The 24,721-nt window shown below is 35.6% G+C and overlaps 2 protein-coding genes across 3 annotated transcripts; one reads left to right on the forward strand and one right to left on the reverse strand.

Moving 5' to 3' along the window:
- Positions 1-346: 346 nt before the first annotated feature.
- Positions 347-23,854, reverse strand: LOC6560873 (probable nuclear hormone receptor HR3). 2 transcript variants are annotated; one of them, XM_001987136.3, is made up of 9 exons: positions 23,661-23,854; positions 3,679-3,906; positions 3,396-3,564; positions 3,134-3,303; positions 2,961-3,064; positions 1,300-1,446; positions 990-1,233; positions 767-917; positions 347-692 (listed from the first exon to the last, which is right to left on the reverse strand). In XM_001987136.3, the coding sequence occupies exons 1-9, from the start codon at positions 23,788-23,790 to the stop codon at positions 572-574; spliced, it is 1,464 nt and encodes a 487-aa protein (XP_001987172.1). In that variant the 5' UTR covers positions 23,791-23,854; the 3' UTR covers positions 347-571. The 2 variants fall into 2 exon arrangements, with proteins under 2 accessions (XP_001987172.1, XP_032591127.1); XM_032735236.2 differs by having other exon boundaries at positions 450-692; positions 3,134-3,297.
- On the forward strand, positions 4,639-5,589 carry LOC6561301 (proteasome subunit beta type-6). Its single transcript, XM_001987137.3, has 2 exons — positions 4,639-4,717; positions 4,768-5,589. Exons 1-2 carry the CDS (start codon positions 4,679-4,681, stop codon positions 5,404-5,406), a joined length of 678 nt encoding a protein of 225 aa, XP_001987173.1. The 5' UTR covers positions 4,639-4,678; the 3' UTR covers positions 5,407-5,589.
- Positions 23,855-24,721: the final 867 nt, after the last annotated feature.

Consider the following 24,721-nt stretch of genomic DNA (forward strand, 5'->3'; position numbering starts at 1 on the left):
AAACTTTTTGCTAAAATGCATTACACTTTTCTTTCATTTTAGTTTTAATTGTTTGTATATTTTGTCTATGAAGCGAGAGATTAACTGAGTTACGTTTTATTTGTATTCTTCTCATATTTTATTTACGGGTTTTTCTCATGTATTTTTTGTTTAGCCTGTTTTTTGTTTTGCTGGTCTAGAAAAAAGTATATATAATATTTTTGAAATATTTTTCTTTTTTGTAGCTTGCTTGCTTTATGTAATTTTAAGTGAGTCCTCGGCCAGGATCACATCCTTGGTTGTATGCTAGCTTAAATGATGATAAAGTTGATTTCTCTTTTCTTTTCTCTTCTCTTCTCTTCTCTTCTCTGTTGTTTGTTGCTTATTATTGTTGCTGATGTTGTTGTTATTGTTATTGTTGTTGCCGCTTTCAGTCCTCCAGCTGCAGCTGCTGCTCGGGCGTTGCTGCAGTTGCCGTTGCCGGTGCCGTTGCTGTTGCTGTTGCTGTTGCTGTTGCAAGTATCTCCAGCGGACAGCCGGCAGCAACATCTGCGACAGAGCCGGTTGAAGTATCCATGAATTGCGGCTCTGGTTATGTAAGATCCTGTTGTGAATCTATTGAGAATAGCTCCTTGTATAGCGCTGGGAATACAACAGTCGGATGCTGTTGCTTAAATTTACTCAACGCTTCCATGTGCAAAATCGAAATATCGCTAAATTAAAGAGTACAAAGTTAGTCAAGATTAATATCAATTTTATCATATATATATATATGTATCATATATACCGGAAATTGGGTATGTTATTGAGGAGCGTGTCCAGCACGGTCACATCGCCCTTGAGCGGCGCATGATTCGTTTCCAGCTCCTGCCGTATTGCATTCATGCTCAGATTAAAAAGCCTCTGTATTTCCGTATTGCCGCGCACTCCATTGCGTTCTACATGTGAAGTTGAGATCAATTAATAAATGAGCAATGAAATAAGGATGACTATAAGGATGATTATCCCACCTGGCCAGAGCAGCACTAGACTCTGGTAAAGCGCCAGTTCGGTTTCAGTCAGTTTAAGTTCGGCTATGGATTTAGCCGTTTGGAAAATGCGCGACACCAGACGCATCTCATCCGAGTCGGATGTGTAGAATGCCTCCTGTGGCAGCATCACATCGCCATACAGCACAGCATTCTGTGAGAGATCTAGCAATCTGGACATGCGAACAATCGCCAGCTCAAATGAGCCCGTCTTCAGCAACAATATCTACAAGCAAGTCAATTCCCAATTAATTCATATTCATCCGGTCATCCATCATTATCAGTAACTTACCTGATCATCCTGACTGAGGCGCATAAAACCCGGTATTAGCTTTGCAAATTCGATTATATTCTGTATCATTTGTGTCAGCTTCTCGGCGCAATCCAGCCAGAGCTCCTCCTGACCCAGGTTTTTGTAATAGAGTATACGTGATAGATCCTACAAAAGACAATAAATGATTTAATTATGTTTATACTGATCTTTCTTTTGTTAAAATATAATAGGAATATAATAGTATGTAAATTTAAGGAACATTTACAATTCTTATGAGAATGTTTACTTTTGATTTTTGAGCAAAAGCCCTTAGGAAGAATATTTTACGAGTGGCATTTATATTATATAGAATGTCGTAGAAAATTCAACAACAAATTAAATTAAGTTGCTTTAAGTTTAAGTTTTAATACTATTATTCTTGTGTTTCATTGACTGCGACTAGTTAGATTAATTATGTAGATTTCTCAGTGTATAGCTCTTCTATCCACCCTAATTCCTGGGGGCTTCAATGTCCGCCGAGCTTAAAACATGTTTCCCTAGGAGGCAATACAATCTTCTACTAAATTCTATAATTGTATTAATGTTAATGCATTTCTTATAGGAATACGTTTCTTATACATAAAAATATGCAAAAAATGAGTTGTTATTTCTTGTGAAAATCATTTAGACAGAATGATTATAGGTAGACAAAATTAATTAAAATAAAATATGTATAAAGTTTTGCTAAAACTGTTATTTTAAGTCAAATTTAAGCTCGGTTTTCATTTACTCTGAGACGAAATTAGCAAAACATTTCGAAGATACTTAAATACTTAAAAGTTAAACTTCTGAAGAAAATCATGTTTTGGAGCTTCCACATACATTTTAAATATTTGCAACAAATTAGATAAGAAACATATTTTTCTGAGTATTGATTAATGAACAGCAGTCGAATCAATCCAGTAATGTTCATTGTATCTATAAGATTTCTGACAGATTTTGAATAAAAATTTAATATCATTTTAAATTGCTAGATACTCCTTAGATTGGTTTCTTCTATGCGATTTTAAATTGTTTCTTCTATGCGATCTTTAAATCTTTAAGAGTTCTCGAGTCGAAATACCCCGAACCCGATTTTATTCTAATTTTATAGTCAAATTTCATGTTATTTCTTATGACAGACACAGGTACTGATGAGGTAACAAAACTAAGCTGGTGCATGGAAATGCTATAAAACCACTAAACCTATTTTCCTTAATAATTATTAATGAGTGTGTTTTATTTTTACACGATGTATATAACGTATTAAAGAAGACATCTCTGATTCCCTAAGGTCAGCATATTCTTGATCAGCCTTAAAAGCCGAGTCGACATACCCAAGTCTGTCTGTTTGTCTATCTGTCTATTTGTGCAGAACACAGTCTATCAGATAGAAACATTATAAATAAATCATGTGATATATTCGACTATTTTCTGCAGTACATAGGAGTTATCGGTTGGTGTTGCCATTCTTCACAAATAATAAATAATGAACACTCTTGGATTTTAATTAATCAAGAGGCTACCTATAAGCTATATTAATAGTATTATGATAGTTGCCAACTTGCAATGTGACTATGGAATATAATAATGCAATTTCTCTAGTGTTTGGCATGGTTTCATCTAGAGAATGACACTTTTCGAAGGCAATTCCAACGCACCTGAGGCTTTCGGAACATGTCATTCACAGATTCCAGTTTGGTATTTGTGTTTGCATGCGCCTCGGCCAGGGTTTTGATCAGCACATCGTTGATATCGCCATCCGCTGGAATAGAGAGGAGTATGGATATAAGTCAGACTTTCTTGAGATGAAGGAAGATCGATATGTGAATACCATGACTAATAAATTCGGGATCGATCATTGTACTGCGCGGCTCGTATGTGGTGCTGTCGACATAGTCGGCCGATATATCATATTGCATGGTCTGCTGGGGCGTCACCGATGCCGAGTAGCCGTAGGGACTGCCGTAGCCGACCTCGTTGCTTGAGTAGCCGCCGCTGTAGCTGTGTAAGGAGGGTAAGGACCCATAAATACATGTAGAGTATCGAATATTTGGGCTGGTTTTTAGTCAAATAAATATGCATTAATACTGCACCTGTTGTAGTTAGTGTGCTGCAGCTGATCGCTGCTCGAGGGCGTCTGTGTATCGTATACGGAACTATCCGGTGCCGCATCGCTCTGGGCACGCATCTGAGCGCGATGGAAACGCACCTCATCCTCGACTTTCTCGCGCTGCTTCTTGGACATTCTGCCGAATTTTACAGCTGCAACAAGAACAGAAAAATGGGAAGGCAATCGTGAGTAACTTAAGGATACGATTTGATATCGGTGTCTTGATGATGATCTGTTTGTTTGTCTGTGGTTTGCCTGCATCATACCATCACGACTCATCCCCAATTTTAGGCACTTTTGCAGTCTACAGTATTGACAGCGATTCCGATTCACCCGATCCACCACGCATTGCTTGTTGCGCGGACACTGATAGTTAACCACGGAGCTCTGCGATCTCCGGAAGAAACCCTTGCAGCCCTCACAGGTGATAACGCCGTAATGCACGCCCGATGATTTATCGCCACAGACTTTGCATGGAATTATTTCAATTTGAGCTGCAAATATAAAATGAAATTTAAATATAATTAGTCATCGATTTAGTCAATTCAATGGAATTAAATTTAATAAAGAGATTAAGATTGTGAGAACAAGAATAAACTCATTTAATTTGAGCTCACTTTACTCAACCAGCAGATGTCGTTTACCCAAATTTTAACTTAAAAAATATTAAACTGAAATTTAGAAAATCTCACTGGAATAGAAATCGCCCTGAAAACAGAAGTTTTCTTGTGCTTAAAATAATTTCTAATTATTAATTATGTATAAGAAAATATTTGTTCAAGTTATACAGGCTTTTTAATTATGATTTTTATTAAGAAATATTTTAATTTTCGGAGAATTTTATTTAAGTACAATGACTGAAAAAATATATAATATTTTCTTTTATTTTTTCTTTTTCATAATATTTTAAGTTGTTTATATAATTTTAAGCTAAGCTAAACACAAGAAAACCATGGTTTTTCTTAAAGGATTTTAGGTTGTTTACTGGTTTTCAGAAATATAATTATTTAATATGGATTTTTTCCGATTGCTGGCAGATACCCTATAAACTAACCTTGTGCAACTGAATGTAACAAACAGAGAGATGCATCTATAACCCCATTAGGCATAAATATTTTAATGGGTATCTGGCATAAAAATATATATTTTCAAGGTTAGCTTTGCGATTTAAATCTTAGCTTTACACATAATAAAACTCAATCTTGTTTCAGATTGAACTTGATTTCCATTTATTTGTCTAAAATAAAGTTCACAAACAACTATAAAATGGATTTTGGCCAAACTGAAAACCGCATTAGCTGTGGCGTAAGTTTCCGTCTATACCCTATTAAATTGGCTAATATATTGGCCCACAGACCACAATTTTGGCCATGGAGTTCGATGGGGGCGTTGTTATCGGCGCAGATTCTCGCACCAGTTGCCAATATTATGTCACGAATCGGGTGGCCGATAAGCTGACACGGCTCACGGATAAGATTTACTGCTGTCGCAGTGGGGCGGCGGCGCAGACTCAGGAGTTGGCCGACAACGTGGCCAGCACGCTGTACTCCCTGGAGTTGGCATTGGGCGAGCCGGCGCTGGTTCGCGATGCCGCTGTGCAATTCCGTAACAGAATCTATGCCGCTCGCAAGACGATGCTGGCCGGCATGATTGTTGCCGGCTGGGATCAGCGGCAGGGTGGCCAGGTATATGGTGTGCCCATAACCGGGCTCCTGGTACGCGAACCCTGCTGCGTTGCCGGCTCCGGTTCGACACATGTGAATGGCTATCTAACCGCCCATTATCGACCCGGCATGAATCAGGACGAAGCCGTGACTCTGGCCCGGAACGCGGTGCTGATGGCCATTCATCATGATTGCAGCACGGGTGGCGTGATACGCATTGGCGTCATCAACGAGACTGGCATGCACTCCAGGATCTGCTATCACGACGATCCCGAGGTGCTTCAGTTTGCCAGCGACCTTCTGTGGTTCACTGAATTTGGCAACTGCTGAGTGAAAGATTATATTTCTAACAATTAACAGCTTCATATATTTTTTTTTGCTGGTATTCTTCAATCAACAATTTCCAAATATCAAATTTGTTAATATTTTTTTTTTGGTTTCTTGTCAAACCGTTTGCAGCAACTTCATTTACATACAACTTTCTTCAACTATAATAAAATATTAAATTATGCTAATCAGTAGCAGCTTAAGTTATTTTAACTCAGTGATCCCATGACAAAAAGTTGATAAATATCTTGATCCTATATAAAATGAGATATTTAAAAAGTAATTAGGCAATCGCCTTAAATTATTTTGGCTACACTAAAAAAATGCAATTTAGAAAATCGCTGCAAAATGAAAACTGACCCAAAACCTTCTTCTTATTTTGAGCAATATCAAATAACAAAGGGTAGCAATTTTTTTCAATTATTAAGAAATATATAAATATAATATTTTTTAAAAACAATTCTTCAAATTGTTAATTATTTTTTAAATTAAATTACTTCAATTTAAAAACTATATTCAATGTTTTTATATGTGTAAACTTAATTTACTAATGTTTAATAATAATATAAGTAACATAATTATGTGTACACATATAAAAATAAGTTGAAATTTATATATTTTTTATCTGAATTTAAATGAATCAAATTTCTCAAGCTTTCAGCTAACAAATACTTGTAAAAGTCATGAAACAAGTCGAATTATAAAGTCAAGCTATATCAAAATTGCAGCTAGTTGCAAATGCTTCTTAAAATAAGTTATTAGTAAACTAGTTGAACTTGTCTTCAAATCGCTGTTGTTACATTTTACAAATGATTTGAGCTGGGGGCAAATGTTTTGTTCCGCCAGCCGGTTAATGTTATTATTGTTGGGCCAATTCTGAGGCCGTTAACTGTAACCATGTGGCATTCTGGCCCATACAAAGTAATGCAAATTAAAGTTCTTGTGGCAGACAGAGTTTGCAACAATGCGCCATTAGGATTATTACTTTGGCTTAGTAGGTTAGCCCATTGTCGTGGCTCAACAATGCCAAACTCGCTGAAGAACTAAGTACATATTGCGCAATAGGAATTTATGCACTGCAAAAAAAAACCAAAAACCAAATCAAAACAAAACTAAAATAAATGGAAAACTAGGCAAAAATGCGCTTTCAAATAGTTAAATTAAGCGCTGCTCTTAATATTATTGCGCATGCTTCGCCAACAGTTTTTTCGCTGAGTGTATCGATGGCCAAAAAAACGCGTAAAAACCTTAGGCCACTTGTTTATGCCTAGACAATGGGGCAAGCTGCTTCAGTTCAAGTGGATTGCGTGTGCAATGGAAGGGTGTGCGTGAGTGTGTGTGCGTGTGTGTGTGTGTGTGTGGGAGTAAATGTGCGACAGACAGCGACAGCTGTTGGGATTCCCTCGCAGCGTGCAACAATCCTTTTCAGCGATGATAATGATGATGATGATGTAATTTCTTAGCGGCAAACAAAGAGAGCAGCAGCAACGCACACAACAACAACAACAACAGCAACAGAAAACCAATGATCAACTGCAGTCCAAGCAGCAGCAGAGGCAGAGGCAGCGGCAGCAGAGGCAGAGGCAACAGCAGCAGTGGCATAAATGAGAACTGGTTCTAGGACTGAGACTGCAACTGCAACTGAGACTGGGCCATGCAGCGTTGATTACCATCTACCCACCACATCCACATCCACACTTGCTGCTGCTTTTGTTGCTGCTGCTGCTGCTGCTGCTGCATTGGGAGAAATGTGTGACAGTTGATGAGTGTCAGAGCGAATAAGTAAGAGACGTCTGTGTGTGTGAGTGTGTGTGTGTGTGTATGAATGACTGAAATGTTTTTCAAGTGTCAATGAACTTTTCCAACACGGCAGTATCACACACCATAATACAAATCATACAACACACACACACACACACACGCAGACACAACTCATTCTCGTGAGTGCGCGATGCGAATGAAAATACAAAAACATATTGAAAAGAAAGTGTTGCTCTTTTGTTTCGCTCTTTATTCTTAACACACAAAATGCGCGCGCTCGCGCTCTTACTTGCTCCCTTGCGCTGGCTCCCTTAAGTGCATGGCTTGCTCGCTCTTGCGCTCTCTTTGAATGCAAATGCAATTGCAGCTCAGTGCAACAGACAGTTTTTTTTAAAGGTTTTTGTGTTTTTTTTTTGTTGTTTTGAAATGTGTGTCGTCACCAGCGGGCGGTCTGTGACTATATGGCTGTGCGTGTGTGTGTGTGTGTGTTGTCATTTAGTTTCGTGTGTGTTTGTGTGTGTGTGTGTGTGTGCTTGTAAGCATCGCTTAAAGTGCTTTAAAATTGAAATGTTCTCAGGCATTACGAAATGCTTCGCCAGGTCCTACGAGACGAAGAGAGATAGACAAAGAGAGAGACAGTAAATCTTTATCTTTATCGGCTTAGCTTTGGCTGTCTATGCGTGCTTCTAAAGGCGGATAAGAAGAACGCTTCTGCATATCGAGCATATCAAGCACATATCTATGTGTATTTACCGTTATGCAGGCACATAAGTATGCGAAAGATTGTTGTTGTTGTCTTTTTTTTATTGGCCGAATTGGGAACAGCTTTAAAGCTCCAGCCATAAAATGCAGAGAATCGCACTTAGACAGCTAAATGCTCTTCCCAAAAATTATTCCACTGATGAACAGATGTATGTATGTATGTATGTATGTATGTATGTGTGTATGTGCTAATGTGGAGTATGTACATAAATATGTAGACATGTTGATATACACGTGCATATCAGGAGACAATGGGAAATGATGTTAACAAATATTTGCACAATTAAATAGGAACGAGTACTTAACCCCATATTCATATTTGTATTCGAGTATTCGTTCTTCGTTATTGTCTTATAGAATATTATTTACTGTTTAACAATAAAAAGGCACATAACACGTTGACATACTTTCCAAATGTGACAAATATTTGCCAAAAATTATTTGTCACCACGCAAAATATATTTGCCCAGATATGCCTACATAAATTATTATTCATATATTTGTAGATAAGTCGGTTAATTCCATATTTGACAAGATCGCATTGAAATATTTAGGTAAAGTTTCGACAAAAAGTTCAAAATATCAATTATGTATATTAACATATTATATTAGTATATTATATGAACTATTCTTAAATTTCGAAAATGGGATTTTATTTAAAAAATTTAATTTCAAGTTTATGTCCTATTTATAAATGTAATACAATATAATAATATTTAATAGCAATATTTAATTAGCTTTTTGTCTTTAGAATTGCAGTCAAATTTTAATATTATTTAAGATGGTTCAGTGGTTTACGAAAGGAAGATCTGCAGATATGATTAAATATATGTAATTTATTTTAATTTTTTTTTTTTTTTTGTAGATAAAACATCATATTTATAAATTACATCAAAAATTTGTTGTACAATCAATTTCCTAACCCTCCGCCAATCGTTAAAAACCTCCTTAAGAGTCCATTGATAATTTCAGTTACCTGTTTTTCACAATGAAATTCACTCAGATATTCATAAAACGCCGGAGAGGGAAGAGACAGAAATAACGCATACGCACCATGTGCAGCGGCAGCAAAACGAGTAACAGTTAATTAACTGCTGCTGTTGCCATAAAACAAAAAATAAAAAAAAGTAAAACAAAAAAAAATGCCGCAAGTGCAAAGCGCAATTTGCCAACAAGTTTTCCACGAGCTGCACATAACTATAATTTAAACGCTGTGCAAAGATTTGCAATAAAATAAAATTCTGAATGGGCAACAAAATCACAAAAAAGAAAAAGAAAAAAATAGCAAAAGGAAAAAACAACAAACACACACACAAACATAGACACATGGCAAACGAGAAAATGCGAAAATACTTTTGCATATGCAATTTATTTTGCATGCCTGCGGGATTTCTTGTTGCCCTCTCCCTCTCCCCCTCCCGCTTCCACACCCTGCGTTGGGTGCAGCAATAACCAGAAGTCAAAATTAATATGTTCTTCTTTATTGCAAATGCAGGCACAAAAAAGTACAAAAAAAAATAAAAAACATTCAACGAAAATTAATATGCAGCGACATGTGCGAAAAAAAGTGCGCAGCAAAAGAGACACAAAAAAAGAAAAAGAAAAAAGAAAAACAAGAAATACAGTAGAACTGCATATGATTTGCAGTTTTCGCTGCTGCGGCTGCTGCTGCTGCTGCAGCGAGAGCGCCATCAAATAAAATAATGCAAACAAAACAAGAACAACAACAACAGCAGCAGCAGCAACATCAATACAAAACTACATAATATCAGTAAGTCAGACAGAGCCGAGCAGCGCAGCGGAGATAGAGCAAGAGCAACGGAACCGCAGCGTCAAAAGAAGTCGCAGTCGCAGTCGCAGTCGCTGTTGATGTTGTTTTTGCTGCTGCTGCTGCTGCTGCTGCCTATTGCACAAGTTGTCACGAAGCAAATTCGTTCGGGTGGCGCGGCACGAGCGCAACATTCGCATTCGCAAAGCAACTTCGTAAGTGGGTCAGCGAGCTGTGGGGTCAATGCACCGCTCGCCTGCCTGCCTGCTGGCTGAACTGCTGCTGAGAGAGAGAGAGAGAGAGAGAACGGACAGCGTGTGTGTGTGTGTGGAGAGTGAGCTCATAATAATAATAAAACAGCGCCAACTCACAACTTTACTAACACACGCACACACACACAGGCAGACAGACAGCTTTTGGTTGCTCTCTTAAGCGCGCGCTCTCTCTCTTTCACGATGCATAGAGCAAGTTTAGTACGCTCTTTCCTTCTCACTGCGTGCTTGGTTCTTTGCGCCCAACTTAACGTGCACACGTTAAATACAAAAACAAAAAGAAAAAAATGAAAAAATTTTAATGAAAAACTCGTTTGCCAGCGCAGCTTTCACAAGTGAAAAGGGAGAGGGAGAGGCGGGCAGACCAAGCAGACCAAGCCGGCTGACGGAAACCAATACAAATACATGTATACAAAATAAATGCCGTTAGAGAGCGGCATTAGCATGTTGTTGTTGCTGTTGTTGTTGTTGTTTTTTGTTGGCATGGCTACGTAATGTTGGCGCTTTCTTTTTGCTCACATCCATTTGCATATTTACATGTGTGTGTGTGTGTGTAGTTGAGGAAGACGCCGTTAGAATTTGTAAAGAGCAGCAAATTCATTCACGCTGCCTCGCTGCGAATTCTTAATACAGTAATAATAATCAGCAGCAACATTATAATAATATAATTTTAATTTACGCGCAGTTATGCCAAAGTCACAGGCCTAACGGTGCTTTGCCAGTCATTGGCCTTTTTTCTCTTTTTCTGGCAGCGGCAGCGCAGCGACGTCGCTGACCAACGCAGGCATTTTTGTAATGTTTACATTTCGCACTGTTCTCCCCAACCCTCCTCCCCCCTCTCACTCACTATCCGTGTGCTTGTGTGTGTGTGCTGCCCGCTACGTGCCATTGTCAGTTGCTTTTGTTGGCAACAAAGATCTGGCTCACACACACACACACACACACAGCAATATATATTTATGTTCTTTTGGGCAAAAGTTGATTGACCCACGAAATTCCCGCAACAGCCGTCAGCACAATGAAAGCGAAGAACGCAATCGCAAAATTTCACAAATGATGTAATTTGTAATGCGGCTTCTTAACTGATCTTTTTAACCAAATACACACACAATTTTTTTTTTGATTATTTATTTTTTGGGTATTTTAAAATACAGATTTTAACTGTTCTCTGCTGCCTGGCTTAAGGCTTAAAATAGCAACATTTTGATTTATTTTGTTTATTTAATGGGAAGATGATGAGTGTACCACATGACGTATGCTCATTGTTAAATTGCTACTTGAACGAAAAATCACGTATACGCCGCACGTGACAATGAAAACTGAGAAAACTGTGTATGTGTGTGTGTGTTTGAGTTGAGAAACATTTTCGTCACATGATTCACTTCCAAGAAATTCATATGCTTATTTTATTTTTATTTTTATTTTACAATTTCAACTTGTATTTTTCAGCACAATCGAATTACATTTACTATATGCTTTCGTACTCCCCAAGGAATTTGGTATTTTCTGGACTTGACTACATTTTTCTTATGAATTCTTCATGAATTCTCTTCCTCTGCTGCGATCTTTATTATTTTCCAGTAAATAACTAAGTAAATATGAACGTCTGTGGCCCATTTCATTACTTTTGAGTTTCATTTTGGTCCGAAGAACATAAATTGCATCAAGTCTATAACGCATATGTTGCAATATTTATAGGTTTATTTACACAGATGCAAAACTCAGAAAATACACAAAACATGTTTCAATTATTTCTCCATTTACACAATTAGTTATTTGTTGTTGTTCGCTAAACTGTTGCTAAACTGGTTTATGTTTATACTCAAATTAAATATTATAAGAACAAGTCAAAAGTCTCCTTTTTTGGGTTATTCTCGATCTTCATGGAGTTGTGTAAATGTATGTGTCAGTTATAAGAAAGCATCTTCGGCTTCATAAAATGTACATATATATTCTTGACCAGCATCAAAAGCCGACTCAAAATATCCATATCTGGCTGTCTGTGTGGAAAAAGGCCTTGAGAGACCATGAGAAGTTGAGACTGTTTGGTGACCTTAACTGGATTTTAGTTTTATTTTTTAATCTGTTTTGCTCAAGCCACAACTGACTTTTATTTGATTAAATTTTTAATTTTTTTTGGGAAATTCTTGAAGATTTTTACAGGTACAATTTAATGATAGTAAATAATTGCGTACAGCGCATCTCCCAGTCGGGGGGACACTTTAAATTGCTGTACACATTTAGCGGCACTTTTCGGCTTGCAATTGAAATTCCCCATGGAAATTCTTGAAGGCTTTTCCAGCTACATACACACATGACATCATTGAAAGCTGTACATAACCGCATACGAACATTTGTACACTTGTAGTTGTCAGCCCCTATAAAGAGGAGTATTACAAAAACCAAAAAAAAATAAAAAAGAAATAAAGAAAAACTGGAAAAACCATAGAGCTAGAGCTATTCTAATGCAAAGCGAGTGAAACAATGGCACCAGCTTAGCAAAGTACAAAGTGCAGAAGCCCAAAGCTATGCCCATGTCTAAGTGTGTGTGTGTGTGTGTGTGCGAATATTATTGTGCATGCATATGTGTGTGTGTACACCGAAAAAAAATAAAATAAATAAAAAAATAGTTGGCATTATTTATGCACGGCTTCAAATGCAAAAGCGTCGACATAAATGAAACTGAACTCGAGTTAAAAAAAAACAAAAAAAACACTCAAAAAAATACCTTGACAACCTCAAAAGCCACACACAAAGCCAGGTAAGTTGACACTTTTTGGCGTTTCTTTTGCGCAACTTGCAACAACATCAATAACAACAACATTCGCACTTAAATAGCCAATTATTTATGGTATTTAAGTGTTGTCTCTTTTTTTTTTTTTTTTTTGTGTGTTTTGTGGCCAAAAACGCAAACAAGATTTTTTGGTTCTTGTTCTTTTTTTTTTTTTTTGCATTTTGGTGAAGTTGCAAGCCAGCTAACTGCTAACAGCTTTGACTAACTAACTAACTGAGTAACTGACTAAATAACTTGTTGTTTGTCTCTTTGCGAAAAATTCTTATAGAAAATTCAATGTGCAGCGCTGCAAAGTGGAAAAACGAGTTTTTCCGTCCAGCGCCTAATTGATGGAGATTTTTGTTGTTTTTTTGCTGTATTTTTTTTTTTTATTATTTGTTCTACTGCTCTTCTCTTCGCTGTGTGTTTTTTAACAGACAAAACAAATGTAGGAACAACGCGGCGTATGCGCAATTTTTCCAAGCTGCCATAACAATGAATGCCACAACTGGCAGCAGCAGCAGCACAGACAGCTGAGGCAGCATCAATTGTTGTTGTTGTTGTAACAGTAACAGGCCAAAAATTCTGGTCTCTCATCCGCCCCGTTGAACGACGCCGGCGTCGCCGCTAACGTTGCATGCAAATTGTAATCACAAAAATCGAGTCGAGCATAGCCCAAAAAGCTACAGAATATATATATATATGTATATGTATGTATGTTTATGTACAACATGCATATGTATATATGTGTGTGTATTTGTATGCAGCAGTCGCAGCCAACAACAACAACAAAAACAACAAGAACAACATAAACAAAAACAACTACTGCGTCTATAAAACACACCAAACTAAAAGGCATTCATTTTGTTTTTCCACTGCTCTTGTTGTTGTTGTTGCTGTTATTGTTGCTGTTGTTGTTGTTGCTGCCATCGCTTCCATCATGCAACTGTGCGCACTAATATCCGTCCTTGGCTCGTCTGTTCAACTTTGTCCCAGTTTTTCGCATTTGTTGGCGGCGCTCGTTCGCCTCTAACTTGTCGGCGAGTTGCATTTTTGTGTGTGCAGCGCACACAAACAACTAAATATGTATATATATATATTATTATATATATATATATATATATATATATGTATATATATGCATTCACACAAACACACACATGCACACACTTTACACTCGCAGCTCCAACAAATATATTCGTCTATGCATTTGGCGCGACTCGCTTTACCCAGTCGGACTCAGCGGCATGTGTTGCACTTACAAAATTCAAGATTTGTTTTTCTTTTTGCTTGCAACATAATACAAATATTCTATACATACATAAATAATTTCAAATACAAGACATGACAAGATCATTTGCCTAAGAAGTATGCAGACAAGTCGAAGCCCTAAGAAGGCTAACCAACCATTAAAAAACAAAGATTTTGCTTCCTAAACCACCTGTTCTGCTTTGTTGCTTCATATCTTATAAGCCTAAGCAAGTACACTCAGCAAAAAAATTAGTAGAAATAGTAAATTGTAATGGGTAACATATCTTATTATTCAGAAAGTATTATTTCCTTTTGTTTAAAATTTGAATAAATACGTCTAATTTTGATATTATTTAGATGTGTGCATAAAATTCTTTTTTGTAATTTATATTTATCATAAAATTAAGGTTTTCAAACATTTTTGAGAGCTTGTAAGGAACAAATTTATAACTTCTTTCTGGATTTTAGAAAGTATTTTTTCAACAAATAATAATTTATAAATAAATTTGTTAATGTTGTAGAAATTGTTAAAAAAAACATCAGATAATTATGCCAATTTTCAGGTCGATTCTCTAAATTGAAGCTCAACTTTTTGCTGAGTGTCTCTAATTCCAAAAGTTTTAATTCTCTTGCTCAGTTTGATACAGTTACTGCAGCTCTTCACTCATCATTTAGTAGCAAACTTAACACCTGTTTGGAAAATATTCAAAGAATATAAGAAGAAGCAGAAACTCCTGTTATGGCAGCTTATTTATAACGAGAATTTCGTCTGGAAAGTCTGCTCCAACTGGGTGGCTGTGCAGGCCATGGCTGCATTGTGGGGCACATGCAATCTTTTATTTGCCACGCATACACGCATCTATAGGTATGTGAGTGTGTGTGTGTGTGTGTGTGTGACAAACTCACGCACATTGAATACCATGCGAGAGTTGCATAGATAAGATACGCAGCAGCTGCGACTGTGGTTCTCTGGCGGTTCTGTGGTGCTTCTGTGGTGGTGCGGCTGCTGCTGCTGCTGCTGCCTGCTGCCTGCTGCCTGCTGCTGTGTTGCACTATGTGCGGCCTCGTGGGGGCCACTGATGCATTGCATTTTGTCTGGCCAGATAATTGCTAGAACAGCATTATTGCACATACATATATGAATTTCATAGCTTGTTTTTAAGTGTTTTTATTTTTGTTCTCTAGCATTTTCAAAGTTTATTATTTATGAATTATTTGGATAGAGCAATTTCATTATTAAAAGTGCTACAAATGTATTTTAATTACTTTTTGTTGTTTATCTCGACTGTCATTCTTTAACGTTTCACTGGCTGCATTTACGTATATTTTAGTGCGCTTTTTCAAATTGGTTCTTATTTTTCCACAAAAGCTTTCAAAGACTTATCTTTTCTCTCATGAATACTCTCTGTCGATGCTCATTTGCATTCTTTACGCAAACGTTTCATAAATTTGTAAAACAAATATAATTTATAAAGTTTCGTATACAAGCAATTATTTATAGAGGGTGCACATAGCTGATTAAAGGTCGTCTTATTGCTCATGCTGCGACTTGAAGTATTAACGAGAAATGCTTTAATCACTCGACTCTCAATTCTTTTCTTGTCTCAGCTATGTAGCATTGAAGTTGTGGCCTTATGACACACATTTGTGGTTAGCTTATCTCTAATAAACTAAGTACTTGCTCTTTTTTTCAATATATAATTATATATATATTGTAATCCAAAGAAAAACAACTATCGTCCGAGCAGATAACTATAATTGACAATCCTTCAGAGTGCGCCTCTGTCCTTATCATTAAACAAAGTCTGAGACACTCAAAGATCGAACCGAGTCGCCATTTCAATGAAAATCATTGATATTATCAATCGAGTATTGTATTTCTAATTATAACTGAGAACATTAGAACATTTTGAAACAAGCATTGTGTGGATCTATCAAACTGCCTAAATCTATCTTTATGCCAAAGTCTATCCAATGAGTGAGTAATAGAACAGATAACTCCACACATTGTTAGGCGTGTACTTAGTTAAGTATACAAAAGTAACTTCAATATGTCTGCGGCTGCTTATCTTTACGACAAGTGTAACGAGGCATTAGACAAATATTTCCATAGGTTCAATGAACTTTTCACACTGAAATCTAACACATTTCTATCAATTCATACACAGTGAATATTTTCGAATTTGAATGTGTTGCTTCCAGCGTAATTGGCATAAATGTCTTTGCAAGTATATATATCGAAGTATATTGCGCAAGTTTGTATTTAATCGAATATTTTTGTTTTATTTACAAATAAAATAATGCTTTGACTTTATTTAAATGCATCAACTAGTTTTCCATGCCAGAATATATGTAATTATGGCTACCAACAATTCTATATCTTCTTTATTTGCTCTCCTAGTCTTCATCTTCTGCAGTAAAAATTTCCCCATTCAATCTTTTACTTTCCCTATTACTCACCTACTAAAATCTCACCATTTTTTATGTTATTTAGTACTTATTATATACTTTAACTGCTTAAATATACATTTCAGCTGTTGTATATTTTTTTTAATATTTATTTATGTTGTATTTTAGTTAAATATTTAATTCTTATAATTTATTTATTATTATTTATTAACTGTAATTTTAAATATAAATAATATTATTATTATTTAGATTATCCATTATCTTTTTTCATTTAAAATTATACGTTTTTAATTGTAATAATTAATTAATTTTTTTCTTTAATTTTAAATCTGATATTTATTTTTAAGAATTTTTATTTTTATTTTTTTTTGACTGTTTTTAGTTTATATTAAATAAATAAATCAAATAAAGAAAATGAATGTTCCTTTAGTCGACAAGAAGAGGAAACATTTCCGACTCCATAAAGCATATATATTCCTGATATTTATGATGATCATTATAGATATATGTACAGTTGTACAACTTCTCAATAATCCATTATTAGTGGGCATAAAAACAAATGTGGTTTCTCAATAGTTTGTGGGACAAAAGCTAATGAACTCAAGCAGAAACAATAAACAGCAACAGCAACAGCAACAACAACAGCAACAAAATCGCTCTATTTGTCGGCAAACAAGTCGAACTTTTTAAAGAATATTTGCCTGTGCCATATATTACTTGGAAATTCCATGCCAATAAGAACAAAATAGATATATTTATGTTTATGTTTTATGAGGGAGCGTGGAGCAGAATTTTCGCTGTTTTCACAGTTTCCCCAGTAGCACATGGAACACATTACAAGCAGCTGTCAGAATAATGGCAATTCGCACTTGTTCCATTTGCGAACGGATTCCAGCGATTCGCTGCCTTCCCTCCAAATACTTTTGGCATTTGTGCCTATGGCGTCTTAATGAAAATCAAATTAGCCGCTTAACGGCCAGCGAATGTTGGCCAAAAGGCGAACGGTAAAGTCAAGTGGCTGCTAAAGCTTTTTGTTAAACAATTAAAAGCGCAAGAGAAAATTTACGCAATAATTGTCAAACGCCAAAAGCAAACAATGGCACAAGTACACTGCAAGAAATTGTGCTGATAATTTACTCTTATTCAAGAAATTTATATTCATATGCAATATTAAATAATATAGCAAATTGTGCTCATAAAGTTAACTGAATTGAAACTCTTCGGGAAAATTTGGAATTTTTAAATAAATGTTGATATTCAAAATCTGCTGACTTATTCGATTCTTATTGAACAAGGAGTGCAAATTTATATTTTGGTGATATATATTTCAAGCAGATTCTGATTAGTTTCATGTTTTTCAATTCTATTTTTATTATTTTTAATCATATTATTTTATAATATTTTCAATAGATTTCTATCAACTTTATTTTTATTATTGCTCATATTTGTTAAATTTATTAGAAAGGAGAAATTTGATTAAATTATTTATTATTATTTTATTTAATTTTATTTATTTAATTTATTTCCTTTTTTAAATGATATTTAAATAATATTCTAACTGCATATTTACTTGGTTCTTGAACTATGTGCGTCAAATATATTAAATTAAGGGAAAAGTTGTTGCACTACTTTTAGTTAAATTGATTTATTAATTATTATTTCTTTTTATTTTGTATTTTACTGTTGTTTTATTATTATTAATTTCTTTGTATTATTTATTTTAGAGTTGACTCAGCGCACTTTCTTTAGACTTTAGTGTGCAACTTTGATGAAATGTTTATCAATTCTCATAGATTAAATCTCGCCAATTTTACGCAGTGTATTTGAGAGTTCTGCGCCTATTGCAGAAGCCCTGTAAGCCAATAAATAAAACTCTCTCGCTCTGCGACTGTCTCGCTCTTTGTCTTGCAACAAAGCTCTTTCACTCGCTCTCTCTCTCTCTCTCTCGCTCGCTCTCTATAAATTCATGCGTAAATAATAATTTGAGCTGCGGCTGCCGCTGGCGGAGGCGTCGTCAAGCCATAGAAAGCATCGCCTTGTCTATGTGTGTGTGTGTGTATTTGTGTGTGTGTGTGAAAGCGAATTCGATTGCTGCAGCTCCCCCAACACACCGCCGATGCCGCCCACGAGCCACCCCCTCAGCCGACCGCTCGCATGTTGTAATATGCGTTGCGATGACGTCGACGCGTCAACGCTCCCGTATAACAACGAGAGACGCTCACCACAAACACACACACACGCGCACACATGCACACTCACTCACGCACTCACACACACACACACACACATAGATACGTGCACGCACTCACGCAACTCACGCACTCTCTGAGCGAGAGACGGCTGTCTGTGTGCTTTTCGTGTCTCTGTGTCTGTGTCTCTGTGTGTGTGTGCTTCTATGTGCGTGTGTCTGTGTGTGTGTGTGTGTGGATCTTTTCGGGTGAATGACCGCCGAAAATTAAATTTTTTGTCGATTTTAGACTTTTACTATGTTGACGTTGATGATGATTGTGTATTGTGCCGTTGCTTGTCGAAGCTCACTACACACAAAGCAACAGAGCGAGAAAGAGAGAGAGAGAGAGACAGAGAGCGGGAGAGAGGGAGGGGGAGAGAACTGCTTTATAGTTTGGTGTGAGGCGTTCGCACTATCGCGCGTAGATTTTATGAATGCAGGGAAGAAGTGGGTGGCAGGGAACGACCTGCAGGCTGTGTCTGTATATGTCTGTGTGTGTGCCTAGACTACACAATCAGCAACAACAGCAACAGCAACAACAGCAGCAAAGAGCAAACGCAGCGCAGTCAACAACAAGAAAAACGTTGAACGACAACTGACTTTTTTTTTGTTTTTCGCTCTTTTAATATTTTATTTTTCTCTTCTTTTTTTCTTTTTGCTGCAAGGGCCTGCTGGCAGCCCCTGCGGGGCGGGGGGGCTGGAAACGTGCGATCGCCAGCCACTTTCGACAACGAGTCTTTCGCTTTTTTTGTATAATTTTTTTTTTTTGTTGTATTTTGTTAAATTTTTGGCCGCTTTCTGTTTACGCCGCATTTCTTTCACTTTGTACCGTACTATCTGTTTTCTGTTTCTGTTTCACATTTTATTGTCGTCGCGTTTTTTTTATTTTTTATTTTTTTTTAACTTTTTATGAAGTACCGAGTGCCAAATGCCGAGCGACGAGTTGCCTGTTGCTTTTTTTTTTTTTTTTTTTTTTTGGCAAAACTCGAGACAACTCGAAGTGAAAATTTCAATAAAACAAAGTTGCCAGCACTTTTGTTGTTGCGGCTGCTGTCGCGGAAGTCATAAACGCAAATTGCATACATACATATTTCGATGAGTTGTACATGCGCTGCTGCAGGGCGCCCAACACCCCACCGCACCCCATTGCTGCCAGAGCTCCTACCACTGCCCTAGCTTGTATCCCCCACCCGACCCTCGTCCCTCGTCAACCCTACCATCAAGTCGTGTGCACACGCAACTCACGCAGCAGCAGCAGCAGCAGCAGCAGCGGCAGCGGCAGCAGCAGCAGCAGCAGCGGCAGCGGCAGCAGCAGCAGCAGCTAAAAACAGTTTTAGTGTCGGGTTTTTGGTGGCTTTTAGTCGCTCGACATTTTTGGGGTTGGGAACGAAGTGAAAACAAGTCACAGAAAAGCTCTCATTTTCCATTAACAACACTAAAATACACTTCAGAAAAAAACGACGGCTACTTCAGAACAAATATTAGAAAATTGTTTGCAAACAGAAATAATACAAATAGAAATATAGTTCAGAAAGAAATCAAGAAAAACTTCATGACTGGCAAAATAATCTAAGTTTATCAGAATTATATTACACAATATTAAAGTCTATTTATAGACTGATAATATTCTGAAACGATAATTCCGTTCGACTGTCTGATTGTCTCAGAGACTATAATAATTATAGCCGAAATCCATTATCAACATTTGTGAATTCATTGAGTATGTTGCAAATGTTAGAAATTCGACACGAATACATTTTTTTTTATCGAATTTCGTATCGATGTTTTGAAAAGATTTAATAAAATAACAGATATTTAGAGAAATATAATTAAATAATATAATATTATTGTTTACTGACTATCTTTGGGAAGCATCTATAAATATATACATTTGGTTGCATTACTATATAATCTGAATCTACTTATATATATATATAAAGTATTTCTACTACTAACTGAGAGTCAAACATTAATATGTAAATAAAATTTGTATAAGCCCAAAATTGAGGAAATAAGAATAAACAAAGGATAAATTATATAAGATTAACACACCCCCAAAATATTTGATAAAAAATTTAATAAAAAAAAATAATAATAGAATCAAGATATTCCAGAATTTCCAGAAAGATATTAAATAACACATGTAAATTTAATCAAGGAAAAGTTTTGCAATATAAATAAGAGCAACACTTAAAAGTTTTTTTTTAAATATTTCATATTTATTTTGTTTTCTTTTTAATTAAAAATTGTTTTTTTAATTTAATTTCTACCTTTTTATTTTAATGTGTAGCTTTAATTCTAATTAATATTTTTTTTAAAAAAAATTTCTAGTCCACATTAAATAGATAAAATACTGGGTACCCTTTTTGTTTAGTTAAAATTAACTTTAAGGAAGTTGCTGTTCATATTCTATATAAACGTTCAATATCCCATGTAAATATAATCACTAAAAATGAGAAAAGTGTCTGAAAATAAATAGGAACTACATTTAAATTGGGTATATTTTTCAGGTGTTAAAATGTGACCAGCTAAAATTAACTCTATGGAACGTGTTTTTTGATGTGTTTTGTAGCTGGTACACGCTTTTAAATAAGGACATCAAAATGGCTAATAACAGTTGTTGTTGGGGTCAGCGCACGCAACATTAGTGCTTTGATTGACTTAGAGTTTGGATTTGGGGTGTGGGAAACGGGGTTGAAATGCTCATTTCTTGGCCATTTCCCGGACTAAAGGTTTTTCACTCGTTAAACACCCACCGAGATTGAGGTCTGACGATTAAGATTTATGACTGGCGTCCTGGCGTTGATATGCCCAATCCGAAAAAAAAAGAAAAAAAATACACATTAACCAACGAAAGCGAAAAGCCTGACAAATGCTCATTATTCATTTTGGGCCGCTGACCCCGTCAAGAGGTCAAAGAACGCAAAGTTCTGGCCCCAAAGCAGATAAGAGCGAACGGCGAAGCAAACCGAGTCGAGTCGGGTTGAGTCGAGCTGAGGAGGTGTTTGTTGGCATTAGTTTCTGCAATAATTGCACTAATTCTTATACAATATTGAATATTATATATACGCACATACATATGTAATCATATATAGATATTGGGCATTATAAGCATTGAGCTAAAAATAAACTCAATTTGCCAACGCAATCGAAAGCATCGTGTAAAATACAATACAATAAAAACATCAACCAAATAAAGAAAAAGAAAAACTGCCAACTTTTTTTATATTTTAAATACAAACACACACGCACACAATACGTAGCCATTAAAATTGTTTATATATATATATATATTATACCAATTCATATATTTATATAAATTTATTTGCAGCCAAAAAAATTAAAAAGAAAGAAAAACACATTTTTTGGCATTACAATATCGCTTTTTATTGTTGGTTCGCGAATTTTAATTTGCAAGTTGCTTTAACTGTTTGTGTGTGTGTGTGTGTGTATTACAAATGTAATCATGTGCGTGTGTGTGTGTGTTTGTGTGTGATTCAGCTATGTGAAAAGGGTGTCTTTTATTGTAGGCTTATTGGTGAGGTGACTAGTCAGCAAATTGATTGCCATGTCGAATTAGTTTAATTGTTAATGCAAACACATACAAACAGAGAAGGAGATATATGGAGAGAGAGAGAAAGAGAGAGGAAAAAAACAGAGAGAGAGATAGCTTGTGTTTCGTAATGAATATATGTTGCTGTTGCTGTTACTGTTGCTGTTGCTGTTGCTGTGTTGCGTCTTTCTTCATTTACGAATTTCATGGATTTCCCTACAATAATTCCGCTTGAGAAACTCAACTCGCCAAGTCTCAGTCTCAAGTGACTTTCACTGCCAACAGCGGACGCGGCAGCAGCTTAATTTACTTCGCCACTGGCCAATCAGCTAACCAAGCTGACCAAGCTGACCAAGCCAGCCAGCCAACCAACAAGCCACACAAACCCAGCGACCACCTAACCGACTAACTGACAGACCAACTGACTAACTAACTTATAAAAGTGTCAAAAAGCAGCTTCACTGATTTGTTTCTGCAATTAAAAGTAAACCAATTCTTAATTTTTAATAAGTCAGGGCTAAGGTATTCAGCTAAGGAATTGGAAACTTCAATTAAGTATTTCAGTTGCTTAAAAACATTTTAAAAACATAAAATGACCACTCAAAATTATAATTAATATATATATTTAAATTAATATTATTTACGCATATAATAAATATTTATATATATATATAATGAATATAAGAAACCATTTAAATAGTCAACAAAGTCTATCAAATTTGGCTAGCTATTTGCTTCGCAGAACTTTCCTTGGGTTCATTTTGGGAACCTATTTTTGGCATACTTCAAGCAGAATTTTGGTTCAAGACTTAGTTTATTTCCGACTTGTTGCATTAAGTTCTTTGAGTTTTCAAAAGAAAAATGACAGTTTCCGGTTTATTTCAGATTACGATTCGAATTGTAACTTGTTTTGTGTTTGCTGATATTTGTTCTATAATTTCAAATAAATAACTACAATAATTATTATAGTTATAATTTAAACAGAAAATTAATTCGCTCAGGTCAAGTGTCATTTAAGTGAGTCATCCTTAATATGTATAAAAATGTCACCATTTTATTTTATTAATTTTTTCTTTATACCTCCTTCCTTCACACGTTTGATATCTACTGAAATGTTTCGAATCCGGTTCAATATTGAATTGATTTTGCAATTCAAAACCCCTCGGAAATGCCATATATTTTTCCTTTTTTTTAAATTAAATTTTTTTATTTAATTTGTACTTTTTGTGTATTTTTTGGCTAAATAAAATATATTATTAATATATTATTATACAATTAATGAGCTGCACCCTTGGAAAGAGCTGCTTACAACATACAAGTACAGTTTATTCAAAGCAATGCTTAAGAGTTGAAGTGGGGAAAAAAAAACAGATCGCTTAAATTTAATATTAATTATAAATAGCATTTTTTATGCAATGCATATCGATGTATTGATGTGTGTGTTAGGGTTATCATGTGGGGAGGAGCATTATTATTACCTTTGATTGAACCGCTTGAATTGTTTTGTGCCGCAGGCGATTGGACGTTGCTTTGACCCAGGTTATTGGCGTGTGCTTCCAGTTTTGAAGTGACGCTGCTCCACATGTCAAACATACGTTGCGTATACATAATTAAAACAGGTCGAAGCGCTCGCCACCCAAAACTTTACGATTGTTGATTGTTTTTGTTGTTGTTTTTTTTTGTTTTTTTTTTTTGTGGCTTATTATATTTATTGTTCAATTTTGTAATTAGTGTAAATGTTGAAGAAACCCACTCTCACACACACACACGCCAAAAACTCACTTGCGAGCCACTACATAGCCAGTGTTGTGTGTGTGTGTGTGTGTGTGTGTGTACTTGCTGGTGTGTGTGTGTTGGTGTGCTGTTAACTTAATTGTAATATTCTAAATACAATTGTTGCAGCAATTGATTTGTTTTATTTTTATTTTTTTAAACAAACGCTTTTTTCTTTTTTTTTCTTAATATCTTTATTGCAATTTGAATTTTTTGTAGAGCTGCACTTAAATTTTGTTGCGTCGATTTTTTTCTTGCCCGCAACCAGAGGGGGGGATTTTGGGGGGAGTGTATTACAATTTGGAATCTTTCTTCTTTTTTTTTTTTGTATTATTTTCTGGTTTACATTTATTGCACTTTGAAGAGTTTCCTTTTCTTTTTGTTGTTGTTGTGTTTGTTGTTTTTTGTTTCTGTTTTTGTTTTATATGTGAAATTACTAATATCACAGTGGGGGGGCAGGGGGCGTGTTTTTAGCGCTGTTTTTGCTCTGCTCTTGCCAATATCTATTTCACTATATATAGATATATATATGTATATATGTATTGTATATATATATATATATATATTTATATATATATATTTGCTGTGTGTATATATAGTTCTAACGTTGTCTTCAGGCCTGTAGGTACTAAAACTTCTGTGTGTGTTGTATGCTTCTTCTTCTTCAGCTTCTTTAATATTTTTTGTGGTTAATGTTGTTTTATTGTTGTATACTATTTAACTATTTAATAAGACACTTGTTCGCGTATATATTTATATAGAAATG

The sequence above is a fragment of the Drosophila grimshawi genome, unplaced genomic scaffold, assembly GCF_018153295.1.
Source record: "Drosophila grimshawi isolate 15287-2541.00 unplaced genomic scaffold, ASM1815329v1 contig_1369, whole genome shotgun sequence".
Taxonomy (NCBI): Eukaryota; Metazoa; Arthropoda; class Insecta; order Diptera; family Drosophilidae; genus Drosophila; species Drosophila grimshawi.